General features: G+C 40.5%; 1 protein-coding gene across 1 annotated transcript; it reads left to right on the forward strand.

Moving 5' to 3' along the window:
* Positions 1-6,061: 6,061 nt before the first annotated feature.
* Positions 6,062-16,413, forward strand: c8h15orf39 (chromosome 8 C15orf39 homolog). The gene is made up of 3 exons (XM_028586164.1): positions 6,062-6,295; positions 8,832-12,033; positions 14,348-16,413. Exons 2-3 carry the CDS (start codon positions 8,877-8,879, stop codon positions 15,436-15,438), a joined length of 4,248 nt encoding a protein of 1,415 aa, XP_028441965.1. The 5' UTR covers positions 6,062-6,295; positions 8,832-8,876; the 3' UTR covers positions 15,439-16,413.
* Positions 16,414-16,428: the final 15 nt, after the last annotated feature.

Below are 16,428 nucleotides of genomic sequence, written 5' to 3' on the forward strand. Positions count from 1 at the left end.
GCCAGAGTAACAAAAAACACTTTTGAGTTTGTGTAATTTTAACTGTTATCATCAGCCATTTAAACAGTTTGGTGCTGTTTTTATATATATCAAAAATATTAAAAACACTGTTTTCAAATTATAGTTTAAACCATGTAGGTGAATGTTTTCATTTTTCTTAATAGCAAAATGCCTCTCAAAATTAAGGTAAAAAAATGTGGTTTTATATTTCATTATGAGATCAGGTTTCATCAGCAATACGTGATGCAATTTGGGAAATTACAAACATCCTGTTAATGTGTAGAGAAAACAAATGTCTACTTTAGCAAACTGTTCATAATGCAGAAAAAAAGGCATTTGTATGTGCTTATTAAAGGAACACGCCAACTTATTGGGAATTTAGCTTATTCACCATAACCCCCAGAGTAAGACAAGTCGATACATACCCTTCTCATCTCCGTGCGTGCTGTAACGCTGTCTGATGGCTCCAGCATTAGCTTAGCCTAGCACATATCCTGCAGGTAACTGGTTCCAACTAGCCTACTGCTCCGAATTGTGACAAAAGTGACAAAATAACGCCAACATGTTCCTATTTCCATGTTGTGATTTGTATAGTCACAGCATGTACAAAAAAACCACGTAACGTGAGACACCGATATCTTCTAACAGTAAACAAACCGGGAACTATATTCTCAGACAGGCTTGCTGCGAGCATATCACTCCGCCCAAGTACTATATTCTTCCGCTTGAGAATATAGTTCCCGGTTTGTTTACTGTTAGAAGATGGCTGTGTCTCATGTTACGTTGTTTTTTTGTACACGCTGTGACTCTATAAATCACAACATGTAAATTGGAACATGTTGGCGTTATTTTGTCACTTATTCGGAGTAGTAGGATTACTGGAACCATTCACCTGATGTTCTGTGCTGGCCTGATGCCGCTGGAGCCGTCAGACAGCCTTACAGCACGCACAGAGATGAGAAGGATATGTATCAACTTGTCTAACTCTGGGGGTTACGGTGAATAAGCTAAATTCCCAATAAGTCGGCGTGTTCCTTTAAGTCCTCAATTTTAGTGTGTAAACAGCATTCTTTTCTTTTGAGTCTGTAGAAGATGTCATGGTTCCTATGGGGTTAATTATTTGCGACAAAGTGGCGGAAATTCTTTTCCCGCAAGACACTTTGACGGACTGGTTTTACTGCAGGACACAAAAGTGTCAGCTGAAGTATGGATGTCCCAGACTCACTGGCCATTGGGTACTAGTAGTGTCTTATTTGAGTAAACATATACTTTTATTTTATTTGTGCAGACAATTATTTTTTAAAGTTAAATGTTTTAGATGATATACAGAAGAGAGGTAGATGTATTTGCTTTTTTTTTTAAACCACGACTCTAAGCACCAAAGGTAAAAAAAGAAGAGAAAAAAAGGGATGAAACCAATGGTTCACATAGTGTTGGACATGTTTATCTCTCTGAAAACCCCCCAACCTCCTAACAAACCAGTCTGGATTGTGTCAAGAGAAGACAGACGAGCGAATGTCAAACCAAACCAGACAACGGTTTGTTTATATTAGTGAGTGGAAGCAGATGGTAAGATCTGTCTTACTTGTAATAAATTAAAAGGAACTCAACCTTGTCTGTGGCAATCTGGAGATATGTCTGCACTGCAATATTATGTTACAAGTAGCACTGTTGGTATAAAGTTGGTTATTAACCTTCTTCTTCCTTATACATGTTTGAGAGCACTCTTTAGAAAACATGGAAGTCTTCCTGATCACGTGCATCACTGGTCAATCATTAATTGTATTTTTTTTGTCATCAAACTGTAAACATGTACTTGTATTTCCAACACTTTGAAATGTCTCTTCCCTGAGAAAGTCAACACTTTCTTTATAACCAACATTTGTGCTGCTTACGTTTTGTTTATCTGCGCTCTCCAGACATTGCTAGTTTTATTATTTTATCTTAGTTATTGTCTGTTCCCACCAAATCCAAGGGAGGCAGGAGTTAATTTGGTTTGCAAATAACCAGGGGCATTGATACTGTTGAGCTGTCGAGGTTGCAGCACATGGAGGCATGTGAATGGCTCTCCAGATGAAAACCATACTTTCCTGATCATAACTTGTCCTGCTGCTATTGGCTGCTGTGTGATTCTGTTAATGATGCCAAAGGAGCATTACATCAGCCAAACCGACAAGGGGAGTGTCACCAAGACCTTGACAGCTCTGTGGAGGATTGTGCAGCCTGCAGGTGCACCTAATGGGAATAACACCATGTTCTCACAACTATGGACACATCATTAAAATACAGATAGCCGGTGCAATGTGAACAAAACTATGCTTTCAAGACTAAACATACTACTTCTACTGCCAATTGAACAACCTGTTCATTAGGAAGATCACTGAATGGTCTCCCAAAAATATTGCACTCTCAACTCTATTAAACCTCTGTTTTGTGATGTAAAAAAACATGCAGGACAAAACTGAATTTCACAAATTCTGATATAGACAATGTTGTAAATGAAGGCTGAAATAACTAAACAAAAAAATGAAAAAACACATTCAACAACAGGCTGATCCTGCAGCATACCAACTTTATCACCGTACTGCTTTCATACTTCACCGTCACTAGTGACTAATCAGACTAGTTTGTCATTTTGGAATAGTTCAACATTTTAAAAATGAATCACTACTTTATGTTCGCTACCTTAAGTTATTAGTAACCTTATTTAATCAGGTAGTTGCGATCAGGAGACCTGAGAACAAGCGATAGTTTAGTGAAGAAACTAGTTTACTGTTCACTCCATTTAAAATTTCATTTCATTTTTTTTTTATTTATTAAACAGGAAAAGATTAAAGACAATCGGGCCTGACGTAGTGTAAAACTGATTTTCAGCAGGTTCCTGCTCTGCAGAACATAAACACCATATACACAACAAAAACTCCTAGACAAAAACAGTAACAAAAACACAGACCAGGAGAATGAGCAACAGGGCAAAGCCATGAAGCTGACTTAATGGTCGCAGGTAAACCTCTCCATTAAATAGCGAGCAAATGTTAATTTAAATGATGTTATTGACGTAAAGTTCTGATGTGCTGTGGAATGTCATTCCAGACTTTAGTGAGCACATAAAAAAAACCTACAACAAAGGTGCGTCGTACCTGAAACTAGTTATGCCAAGTTTAGTCCTTAACCCTTGGGTCAAGGTAAAGTAGTTATTGGATTGTGAAATGTGAGTATGTGGAAGTGTGGAAGCTTTAACAGTAGAAATGTGACTGTAACTAAATAGTCAGCTGTCATACCGAGCATGCAGCTCCAGCTATTTATCAAGAGTTCAATGCAAGTATACAATAGCTTATTTATCCTTAATTTGAGTATTTTTTTTTAAACTCATTCATTTATTTGCTATAATAAACCAAAATATACACATAAACTGTATAATTTAGCAGTAGTAACTACTTGAATGTGCAAATGAAGGACTGTTATAGGTTAACTTGCTGTACATTAAGTTAAATATTAACTTTAGTTGAACCATGAAGCTTTGCATTAGTGGATTTGTCAATTACATTGTAGATGAAAAGCTGCAGTGGCAGGACTAAAAATGAAATATATAGTCCTACTTCGGACTATTCCTTTTCATAATGCATATCGTCTGTAGACATGGAATGACAAACATGTAGTACACATATATATCTGTGTATCAATGTGTATGCACGCTCAGGTGTACGTGTGTCTCGTGTGTTGTAACTTGAGCAGTCTCTGGGCTCAACGTGTAGTTTCTGGCCTCTGGGAACAGTGTTTCATCAGAAACTACATCCTGAGAGATCATCTGCTCTGCTCCCTGTGTCACAACTCACCTTATTGACTCTCAGACCTTTAAAAGTGGTAAACACACATGTAGAAATTACTAAATTACATTTGTCTTGCATAACATTTGACTTACAGTAATAATGTTTACTTTATATATTGTACTGCATGTTACACCCAAAAGCAATGTTGTCTTTGCCAAAGTTGTCTTTAAAATATAAATAAGTTACAGTAAACTACATAATAAAGTCCTGTAAAACAATGATATACATCTTTGACCCACATGGAACAAAACCAATTTAAGTCATGAGGCATCTTTATGCTCATTGCATCACCATGACATTGTAACTTCCTTCTATCAGGACACAAACCCTTTAAAGGGATAATGTCATCCATGTTGATAGCCCCGTGAGAAAGACAAACCCTTCTTCGAGATTATTTGTTTACCTTAAAACAGTTACAATTATCTGTTAAATATTTACTTGTAGTTATGCATATTTAACAGAAGATAGTTCCACAAAGAATACTACATATTTGTCAGAGTATCAGGAAATAAGAGGCAAGAGAAAATCAAATAGTCTCTTCATTCTGTATAATCATTCTGGCTCCCAGCAACGGGTCCAAAGGGGGGATTCTGAGTGTTTAAGAAAATCTGACCCTTTCCTGAAAACCTGTTGCACTTCCTGTGTATGTCGATTTGCCTTTCCAGTCCACAGTACTGTATGTGTGTCATTTTTGGCTTGTATGTGTAATATTTGTGTTGCTGTATCCATATGGCACACATTTAGCCCCTTAATGCTTTTTGTTGGTTAGCCTTTAGCTGTAATGCCATGGTAACTGGAAATAGGGGAGATGTGAAAGTGCTCCGTGGGGAAATGTTCCTGCCTTCTCTCCTCAGTCAAACCCCCTGATGAGTGTCTCTTTACCTGCGAGGCCACAGGGACTGATGGAAGCTACCAACTTGTCTAGACTAAACTGTGACAGTCCCACAGGACACACAAATTAGACTCCAACTCACAGGTGAGGAGGGACTGGTATGATGCAAGTGCAAGAAGAAATGAACTCATTCAGAGGGTGAATCAAGCAAGTGGAAGAATTTAGGTTTACAATAATGTTGGATTGCTTTAACCCACCGTAACGATCAAACTTTACTAGTGATATTACAGTGTAAATTAATTATGTTGTATGTGTATGTCAAGGCTAATGGGCCATAATCAATAACAAGAGATGAAACAGTCTGTCAGAGGTAATGGTTGATCTGATTTTAACTTTGGTCAACCAAAGTCAACCATTAACTAACCTACATTAGGATGAGGTCTACAATGATTCTGTGCTAGGGCCTTCCTTCACAGCTGTATTTTTTTTCCATACAAGGTACTTATATATAAGTTACAAGGTACTTATATATAAGTTACAAGGTACTTATATATAAGTTGTGTGTATATATATATATATATATATATATAAACATTAAAAAAAAATCCAATACCTCATCCTTTTGCTCTGCAGTTCATTTACTTTTCTGAGGATATAACCACATGACAGTCTGGATCCAGCACTGCACCTGGACTTTAGCCATCTCTCAGCAAGCCTGGCCATGGTGTTATTTTTTTTTTTTGGGCATTTCTACCTTTATTGGATAGGAAAGCTGAGATATGAAAGGCGAGAGAGAGGGGGGAAGACATGCAGGAAAACCTTCACAGGTCGGACTCGAACCCTGGACCTTCTGCGTTGAGGAATAAACCTCTGCTTATGTGCGCCTGCTCTACCAACTGAGCTAACCGGCCACTCTATGGTGTTTTTTTAATGGGAAACACGTGAATATGCTTCCACTAGAATCATTATCATTATAGAGGTAGGCCTATACTTCAAATCGTTGACTTTCCCTGTGCCTTATTCTTCATTAAAAGCTATGCAGATTGAATCCATTCATTCTGTATTAAATAGTTGACTTTGTTGTAAAAGTGCAGTGCCATAAATTATGTCAGATCATTTTTTTGTTGTTGACTCCCTGGAATTCCCTGAAGCGTATCGGGATTAAAACTGGTTTGGTAACAGCAGAGAAAGGAGTGAGATGTCAGGCTATAATAATAGCACATGTCTGTTATCTGTCAATTAATAAATTAACTCTAAATTCACTTAAGGTGGCATCAGCAGCCAGCTGGCAGTTGGACATTAAGATAAGGTCATTAAAAGTGAGAAAGTGACAAACGGGAAAACGTGTAGAAAACAAGCCGTGGATAGAGAGAGGGCGTGACTCCGCCTATTGATCAAACACCATCCTCCTCCCTTTTGTCTTTTCTTCAGTTTGTTAACTTCTCCAAAAGCCGCGTGGACTTCGGGCGAGCCGCTCAAACCTTCTGGCAGGCCTTCATTTCATTTCGTGGGATTTTGGCGCATCCGGACTGACCCGGTCCACGAACAAGCAGAGACTTTCTTTTATCTTTTCTCTGAAGTTGTGTTTCATGGAGTCTTTGTGGAAATCATTTATTGTCAACACAGCAACGAGGTAAGAAAAAACATTTACTGCTCAATCTTCAAATGTCCAAATTAACACAGATTATGATACAAACAAATCGTGTTTGACAAACACACACGAGATTATGGCTATATTCCGAGAAAGCATGACACATTGTGAAACTATTCCAGTAGCCAAAGCATCGCAAGTGTTTGAAACTGTGTGTTTATTTTAGCCACAGTGTGGTTTTAGTTTTACCGTGGTTTACGACGCTTTCGCAGCCTGTATGGAAATCGTTCGCCCTTTGATCGAGCTCTGGCCCGTAGATTATTTTCATATCATTTGCGTCCGAATCCTTTGAGCAGGCGGGTCATGCTGGTAGGACTACAAGCTCATGTAGACTAACCCTCGGTAAGAACACATTAGGCTATATGCTCTCCATAAGCTACAAAAAAGAAGCTGCGAGGACACATTTAAGTTCCGTTTTTTTTTTTTTTTTTCTTTCTACGTGAGACATTTTTATTCGTTACTTACTTTGCGGAAAGACTTTTTTTTTTTTTTTTCATGTGGACTTACTTATCACTTCAAACTTGTCTTGACCTGACCGACTCGAGAATGAATCATCAGATACATTATAACTTTTAGACTACAATGAAGGGGTTTGTTTGTCGACTCACTCCTTCCCCACGTGGTAGAGGCTCAGCTTGTCAGTTTGGACGGTTTGCTTTCGGAAGTCACACTTTTCATCACCTTGCTCTGCAGATCTGGGATTGCGTGCTCGCGCACACACACACACACACACACACACACACACACACACACACACACACACACACACACACACACACTTCACAGAGTGCGGCTTTTAGTCAGCCCTCCATACACACAAACCACATTTTACCTCTCTATATGCAGATAAGCCATCACTCTGTACTTTTCGGAAAGGTGTCAACAGGATGAACTGATAAAATCTGTTAGCACTAGCTGTGTGCTGCACAAGGCTGGATTTGGTCTACAGATATGTCACATATTATTATTATTATTATCATTTAAAAAAAGAAATACTGTTTGCTATTTGTTCCCTGGATCTGATACAGCTGTTTCAACAGCTATAGGCTATAGGCAGATGTTATGCTCTGAATTTGGCTGCCTGTCAAAAGACAGCAGGGATGTTATGCACAAAGATTTGTTAGTTTTAGGGGACAAGTTTTAGGGGACAAGTTGGAAAAAAACAAGTTGCATTATGCTGCCTTCAAGTGGCTGTTGGAAAAGCCATAATTAAGAGTTGAGAATGCATAAATATTATGATTAAAGGGAAAGCTGGGATTTTCACTGGTTGATTTTTACAGATGTTGATGCCATATTATGAGAATCGGAGCAGAACTATTTGTGGACTGGTTGTGACGGGCAAATATCTATCAAAGAACACAATCCCACTTTTAAAAAAGTTTAAATTATTGTGCCAGCATGCCATATCAGACTGGGCATAAAAATCGGTGTTCAACCAAACTTCTTGATGGCACGGAGTAATGGTATTGGTTGTGGGCATATATTGTAAAATGTTGCTTAACATCCCATTAAAGTAGCATAGAAATTATTTGTTCATATCCACTTGATCCAGCTGCTCAAATGTCAGGATTTGCTTTTGTTTTTGTCATATCTGATATTTAACTGAATATCTGTGGGCTTTGGATGGTTGGTTGGACAAAACAAGACATTTGAAGACCTCAACTTGTGTACTGTAAAGTTATGATGGGCAGTTTAAAAAAAAAAAAAGCATTTGACAAAATAACCAGCAGATTATTTGAAAATGAAAATAACAGTTGTATGCAGCCCTATATAGGAGAAGTGTATGAAAAAGGAACTGTGGTATGACTCAGGGTTTGTGGTCATAAAAATGCAGAATAGAAACACGAAGTCTGCTGTAGTGTTGGGTCTCAGGACATTAACACAAGATAAGAAGTGCATGTCAGATCATGTGATACGTTCTGGTGTGATAAAAGTGAGACTGAAGCTCTTCGATGTGACGGTCATGACACATCTGAAACGAGCTGTAGTAGGACCATAAAACATCAAATATGACTCAAAATGCAATATCACAGTAATTCAGTCCCATTGTAATCTTCATATTTGCACACATAGTCTTGAAGTGAAGACTGATGCTTTCAATTACACATGGATATTATATCACCACCATAACCTGCAGAGCTGTAGGCTCCACCATGAGAGCTCGTTTGTTTACTGCAACATGTGGCAACTATCACATTGGCTGCCTCTAGGAAACTGATTCACTAATATTCCTTGCATAAGCGTGAAGATAGGAATCATCCTCACACATTTCTACTTATTCGCTGCTTGTTGCATTTTGCTTCCACATATGTGCATCAGCTGATTAGGGTGTATGTGACATGTGATAAGCCACAAGATTCGACACAGTTGATAAAATGCCTAAAGATAGATGTCATCTATTGATGACTTCTTTGAATGCACAAAGAGTTTTTCTGTTTCTGCGGTCCTAATTATAAAGATGGATCCTTTTTAAACCAACAGACATGTAAGTGTCTAATTGTTATTTATACATTTGCAGATTTGGAGCCATATCATTGCACCATCATAACAAAGTTACTACACGATGAGCAGCCAATCGATGCACAACGTCGTTGACCCAGTGTTTCAAAGCAAGATGCCATTATTCGACGGGACCATAGCGTCAAAACCACAAAACATGTCTGGTTTCCTGGGTAAGCGGATACTGCAGTACAACGGGGCTTACTTCGCTTATGATCCCAGAGGAAAGGACGGAGCAGGATTCACTCCTCCTTGGAGCAACTCAAAGACTTCTCTGCTGGATGGTAGAAGTCCTGTAAGTCACCTCTCTGGCATGGAGGGACAAAACCACATCATTTACAGGCAAGACAGCAATTCTTCAGAGGAAGGCCATTCTCATTCTTCCTCTCTACATCGTGCCCCTGGGATCAACAGTCCCACAGCGGCCGTGCCAGTGGCTGTTAGAAAACAAAAAACTGGAGGTGAGAACTCATCTCCCACATCTGAAAGCTCTGTTTACTTAGCCATTCCTAAGCCAATTTATATGCATAACCCCTGCTGTAATGAACTGGGTTGTGTGATGGGACAACGATACAGCGTGGAACATGGCTCTCCCAGGATACCGAACACTGTATATGAGCATGATTGGATGCAAACTGATGCTAACTACACTGAAAGACCGCCCATCCAGAGGAAAGCACAAGACACGCTGCTCCAACAGAGAGGTTTACAGCTTGATCCCAGTGCAGAGCCATTAAAGAGGACTGTAGAGACATGCAGCCCAGGTAAAGCAAGGACTTTTCCTGCTACAATTGACCCAAACTATAGCAGTTACCCCTGCACCCCGACTCACACACTGTTTGGTTCTCTAAGTGAGCAGAGCCAGCGTTTACAGACTTCCCCCAGAGGCTACACTAGCTTATACCCCCCCCATCCCACATATGGGCATATGACCTCAGAGATTTATCAGGAACATTCTCCCATGTCCAAATATGGCCAGCTAACACAGCACCCAATGTTTTACTACTCCCACGCAAATGTGGAGGTAGAAAACAGGACACAGTTTAAGCGAAGAGAAGATGTGCCTGTTATTCTCAAACACACAATCTCAAACCCCCGGGAGCATTACATAGTGCCTCAGTCGCTTCATGATGAAATTCCTTTGCCTAGCACTGAAACATTGCCAAGTCATGTCTTGATGCGGGGTCTTGACTATCAGTGTTATGCAGTTCCCAGATTTCATTTAACTGCAAACCAACTCCAAGCCCCCCTAAAAAGGCAACATGCGTCGCCTAGCTTGCACTCTAATCGCATAAATGTTTCCCCATCCAAACAATACATGGAGCACCCCATGGTCCCTGCAACCAACCTGCATAAGGACAAACCCAACGACAGCCTGCATGTTCAGCAATCACCTACCACCTCACCATTCCTCAGTTTGGATCAATCCAGTCCTACCAAGCATGTAAGCCAACCTGGCGTCTCACCATCTAGCATACAAATGAACAGATTTTTCCCCCCATTCACCAGCCTGCACATAGACCGGCCTGTCTTTCCACCAACTGGTTTGAACATGGACAGAATCCTGGACTATTCCTCCTGTGAAGCCCAGGTTACATGCCCGAAACAGCCAAAAAGCCTTCCTGTTTCCCCAGAGGCATGGCCGCCCCGGTCACCGCATCACAGTTCACATCGAATTCACGCAGCTGTACCTAAAAGCGCAAATATCCGAAAAATTATTTATTCCCCTGCTCTTGCACCAGGAAACAAACACAATAGCCCTGTGTCCAGTTCAGGCACTTCTGTTCTTAAAAGGTGCGTAAAAAGAAGTATTTCTCACACTTCTTCACCTATCAATATAAAAGAAGAGCTTAGGGATTTATGTGAAGTGGAACTCAATAAGAAACGACACAGGGTGGAAATGGAGAATGCACAAGTAGGAAATAAAACAGAATCTCCTCCTATGCCAGTTATTGACAATGTTTTCAGTCTGGCACCTTACCAAGCATACCTGCAGGCCCCTGGCGTGTTATTTTCAGGCAGAGTACGTCAGAGAAACATCCAGTCGTCTGAGCACCGTGAAGTCAAAACCAAGCCAGACATCAGAGCGAAAAGGCCAGATCGAGATGAACGGCAATCTGTTGTCTCTCTGGTTTCCAAAGAAATCTGTGCAGATACTCCAACAGAGAAACCTGTTGTAGAAATCGTTGAACCTAAAAATATTAAAGTGGAAAAAGTAGATCCATCAGACACGGACAACTCCGTAGAGAGTCCTGTTAGTCAAAGGGACAGCAGCAAAGTAACAATCAAAAAAGAGCCTGAAGAGACCATTTCATCCAACATTGGGCCCATGTTAGTGATAAAGAAATGTGAACCTGATGAACTTGAAAGTAAACCCTCTTTAGCAGATGAAAATGAGACTTCACATGAGTCCAAACCTGGTGAGGTGACTGCACCGATGGACTCATCTTCTCAGAGAGATACGTGCACACTCACCCTGCAACCCAAATCCATTACTCCACCTCAGCCACCTGAGAGGAAACTAAATTTCAGAAACATTCCTCCCCAGTGTCTGAAACTTTCCACCTACAATCTAATCCTCCATGATACGAAACCTTCTTGCCCTGCTCCACCCCCAGAGATGCCACCTGCACAGCCGATAACTGAATTCATACCTAAACAAGAGCCCCAAATGCCAGTCCGCAAGCACTTCTTTGAGTTGCACCATTGCCTCTGCAAGCAAGTATCCAACCATGTGTTGGCTTCTTCAAAGCAGGAGCTCAGAACCTGGTTGTCTCAGTTGGGACTGCTTGAACCAGCAACTCCTTCAGCCAAAGTCCAGAAAGTGTCCTGTTTGTTGGGGGTAAACGCCAGAGAGGTGTGGCTCAATGAAGAGATGAAGTCATCGCTCCATAAGGTCCTGGAGAGGTTGAGAGAGTACACCGCCCAGGAACGCTGTCCTTTTCCACACGTCATGCGCACGGGGGCAGTGTTCCTCCCCATGCTGGTGGTGAAGGAGCTGCTGTTTCCGATGGTCCAGGGCAGCTTCATCGACCAGATCCTGCAGGAGCACAGAGTGGAGCTGCGGCCCACCACACTCTCGGAAGAAAAGATCCTCATTCAGCTTCATAAACGAGCCTGTTCCTCCAGGCTCAGGAGACTGATGTCCCTCAAACACCTGCCTGACATCTACCCTGATGTGATCAACCTTTTGTATCACGCCTGTGTCTGCAAACTTCTGGGTGAGTGCATGCACACTTCACAGTTACTGAGGTAATGTTTTGTGATTATGTTTCTAGCAAAGAAAGTAAAGAAACGGGTATTGCAGAGATATACTATTGGTTACAGACATCTTATTCTGTCTGTTTTCTGTCGCTCTGGGATGGTATTTTGTTTTTTTTGTCTCTTTTTGGTGTCTTCAAGCAAGACAAATTAGAGGTGTTGCAGTAAGCAACAGTTGGTTAATAAACCTTCATGGGGAAACGCTGGACACAACTACTTATTTGAAGATTATTTCTGGGCTTTTTTGGCCTTTTATTTGATAGAAAAGCTGAAGACAGGGAGGGCGGGGGGGTTGACATGCAGCAAAGGGTAGCGGGTCAGACTCAAACCTGGGCCACTCTGGTAAGGACTGAGCTTTAACATATGGGGCACATGCTCAACCAGGTAAGCTAGCAAAAGAAACATTCACCTTCAACTTTTCAACACAGTCATGAGTGAAAAGTATCAATCGGCTTGTAAAAGTAAGGTTTAGGTGTCATTGGTTCTTACTGTTATTTATAAAAGATCCGACTGAATAGACTCACTGAGATGACTCAGAAGTTAAGCAAAATTCCATGTACAAATACTTAGAAAGATAATACCTCTAGTTTGAACATTTGACCATGTGATATGTACAACATGACTGCCAAAGCAACAGTGCTTCCTGCCTTCCCATGCACATTTCTGGAAATCTCCATTGGGTAGATTGCGTAACTTACTGATTCCTCTAGATTTTTCTATAAAGCATCATATTTTGACTAACTGTATCATGGTTTTCCCTCAAACAGTCTTAGTAATCCTATGTTCTGCATTATTGGCCCTTTTTTGTAAATAACCAATCAATCAAAAATCAAATAAACAATAAATATTCAATATAAAATCTATTTATTTTTTACAGAATCAACCTCACCTGATGTCCAAAAGAGAGTCCAGGTATATTTGTTTTTATGTTGTCCCTCAATCTCACTACTCTTTGCTTTTTCTGATTTAGAAAGCAGGAAACCTTTCTGCTAACTTTCAGTAACTAATCACAAGAAGTTGCATGATTGCATCATACTTGTTATGGTGGGTGGAGGGAAAGGTGCGGAGGTGGGCTATTTGTGGAGAAATGAAACTCTCCTCCATGATTTTGTTAAAGTATTGGTGGACCTTAAAGATCGTGAGGCAGGATCATATTACCAGAGGAAGGAAGTGGAAGCTTGACACACACACACACACACACACACACACACACACACACACACACACACGGGATTAACTGTGGCACATTTTGAGCAGATGAGACGATGGTGACTGGCCAATCCTGTCAAAAACCTGTGTCTGTGCTGTTTAGTTATACAGGAAAGTGAGACTAAACAGTTGGTGTTATAAGAAAACAGGATTTAAGAATAAGGCTCGCAGTATTCTATTTTTTTATCATCAACAAATCCCATGAAAATATAAAAAACAACAATGTGTTTCTCTGACTCTCTATACCTTCCAACTTTCCCAGCCTGCCTGTGGCTCTTCCTACTGAAGGTTGAAAGAGGGGTCACAAATATATAGGTTCCTTTTTTTTTTTTTTTTAAAAGAGGTGTGTCTGTGTGTGTCCCAATGCAGAGGTGTAGCTCATTTGTGTGTTTTAAATAGATTTTAGACAACAAAGGAGGTCTATGGCAGAGAGGAATAGGCTACTTCAGGCTATCGCTGCACAGACCAATTTATTGTTGATTTGTTTTTTTTGTTTTTTTTTTTTTCATGAGATTTTTGAAAATAACAAATATACTTGTCCTTTCCATAAACCTTTTACTTTGTGTCCATCAACATGTACTATTTTATTTGGCACACACATTTGCTAACTGAATTTGGCTTAATCAAGTTTCTGTTCACTGCTGACATTATTAACAGTTCACATGGTTTGGGAGCACTTGACTTTAGCATATGAACATTTCCCTTGTCTTACTATTGCCTCACTACTGTTTTATTCCTGACTGATAGCCCCCCCCTTTGTAGCAGCTGCCTTTTTTCCCAGCCTTCGTGTTTAGTCCCACAGCTTTCTATTCTGTCTCTGCTAAAAGAGTGTTTCATGGTGGAGGATCACCAGGTCTGTTGATATTAATAGAATAGTTTCTCTTTGTTCTTGTGTGCTGAACAAGCACTATGGGACATTGATTTGTCAACCTGGGTTGATCACCAAATTAATTCTATAAACTCTTTAACTTTTACCTTCCCATTTTGTCAGCAACTTTATTTTTATATATGTCATATGTGTATTCATTTTGACCTCTCCTAATTGCTACATTCCCTGTGTTGCAGGATTAGATTTGGATGATCCTGTTTACAGAGAAAAAGATGACTGTTGTGAGGAGACTATCAGCTGCTGGACTCCTATATTTTCAGACATCACCGCCTCACCATCAGAGTCACACCAACAGAGACATCCGGAGAACCAGGAAACAAAATCCGATTTGAACAATGGAACAAAAAGCAGGGTAAAGCACCGTTCGAGGCATAGGTTTCCGGACAATGGTTTGGCAGATGACACAGAGAAGACAGTAAGTGGAGGCGTGCTGAATGCATTTAGTGAGAAAAACTGGAGTGTCCATCAATCTGAAGGAACTGAGAATGGAGAAAGTGACCGTATTGTTGCAGAGCAGGATTCTACACTCATTCAACTTAGCACAACTTCTGAAAATTCATGGATGTGTCCTTTAACCGTGGACAAGCTTACTCCATCTCCGAGTGACACCGAAACGGAGGAAGAATACTCCAGTCTGCAGTCCGTTGGAGCCAAGTCTCCGGTTAGATCCAAGAATTGTTCAGGCGTGATTCTCAAACTGAGGAGGATGTTTAGCAAAGGTCTACACCGAAAAAAGGCCTGCTACCAAGCGATCTCGGACTCTGGGACATTTGCTGATCCTTCCCTTTCACAGACGGATGATGGGGAGGGAGAAGTGAACAGCGGGAGGGACCTTCACAGGAGGACGCCCAAAGTAACCCACAGGTGGCAGAGAACAGGAAGCTTCTCTCACGCCTTAAGACCCCTTAGCAGCTCTTCTAAAAGAAAACACATATCACTCTTAAAGATCAAATACTGCCCCTACTTGTCTGCCTGCCACAGCGCTGAACACAGGAGACGATGGGTCCTGCGTTCAGCTGTCCAGAGGGCTCGGAGGGCCATGAGGTTCTATTACCCAGACCTAGTGGGAAAGAGGATTCGCCATCTGTACGAAGAAGATGACAAATCAGAAGTGTGGTACAGAGGGGAAGTGATACGTATCCATGAGGCCCACACTAACCCTCTAAAGACTATATTTGAGGTCAGGTATGACAGCGAGCCAGATTGGAAGTACTACCTCGAGCTACTGATAGACTATAAAAACGGCTGGCTCAAAATTGAAGACTAGTTTCTCCACACAAATGTCTAGGTGCCAGTTGTGCTTTTGGTCATGTCACCAAGTGCAATCAGTTTTAAATCTGTTCCCTTTACTGTCCATTTTTGATGGCCAACAACAAGCGGATGAGCCCTAAATATTTGTTTGGCATCCTCAGGAATGAAGTTGGACTGGATTATTATTTTTTTATGGTCAGCTAAACATTCTTTGTCACTTGAGACCTACTAGGGTGCATTCTTTGGGGACTTACTATAGCCATTGTGCAACATCCTGTAGTTTTTTAAGTATTTTAAGCGCTTATCATCTTTGACACATCTATCAATGGCTTTTCTGGTTAAACACACAAAGGATTATGGTGCTACAACCTTGCAAAATGGATGCAAAAAAAAAAATCCATGTCCTTTTTTAGGGTTTTTAATTTTAATTGTAAGAAACTATAAAGTCTAGTATTTGTCATCCACTTTTCTGGTTAAATTGTTTTTGTTTTTTTTATTCTGAGTGAAGTTAGTTTTATTATTTTGCCAGTAAAAAAATACAAAACCAGCAAATGACATGCAAACATATATAAAAGGGTTTACTGTCAAACAGTGCCAGCCACATGTAAATAGGTTTACAGTAATAGTGCCAGTCGGGTACATCATTATAGCAGTGATTTTGACCCTGATGATTGTGGTTGGTGTTTTGTTGTGTGTATCTGAAGCTGGACAGGCATTAATGTAGTTCTGGACTGAAGCTGGACAGGCATTAATGTAGTTCTGGACTGAAGTTGGACAGGCATTAATGTAGTTCTGGACTGAAGCTGGACAGGCATTAATGTAGTTCTGTACTAAGCTGCTCAAAGTCTTTAATGACACCCGGGCCGAGATGCCCCCATGCCATAGCGTTTGAATCACTGTGAACCTTAAGACTTATTTTATATATTTTTCCTTGCAGGTTGAATTGTTTAAACATTATTCTCATCGTCTTAAATAAATGTTTGTAATCAAATGTTTTGTCATTTTA

The sequence above is a fragment of the Perca flavescens genome, chromosome 8, assembly GCF_004354835.1.
Source record: "Perca flavescens isolate YP-PL-M2 chromosome 8, PFLA_1.0, whole genome shotgun sequence".
Classification (NCBI taxonomy): Eukaryota; Metazoa; Chordata; class Actinopteri; order Perciformes; family Percidae; genus Perca; species Perca flavescens.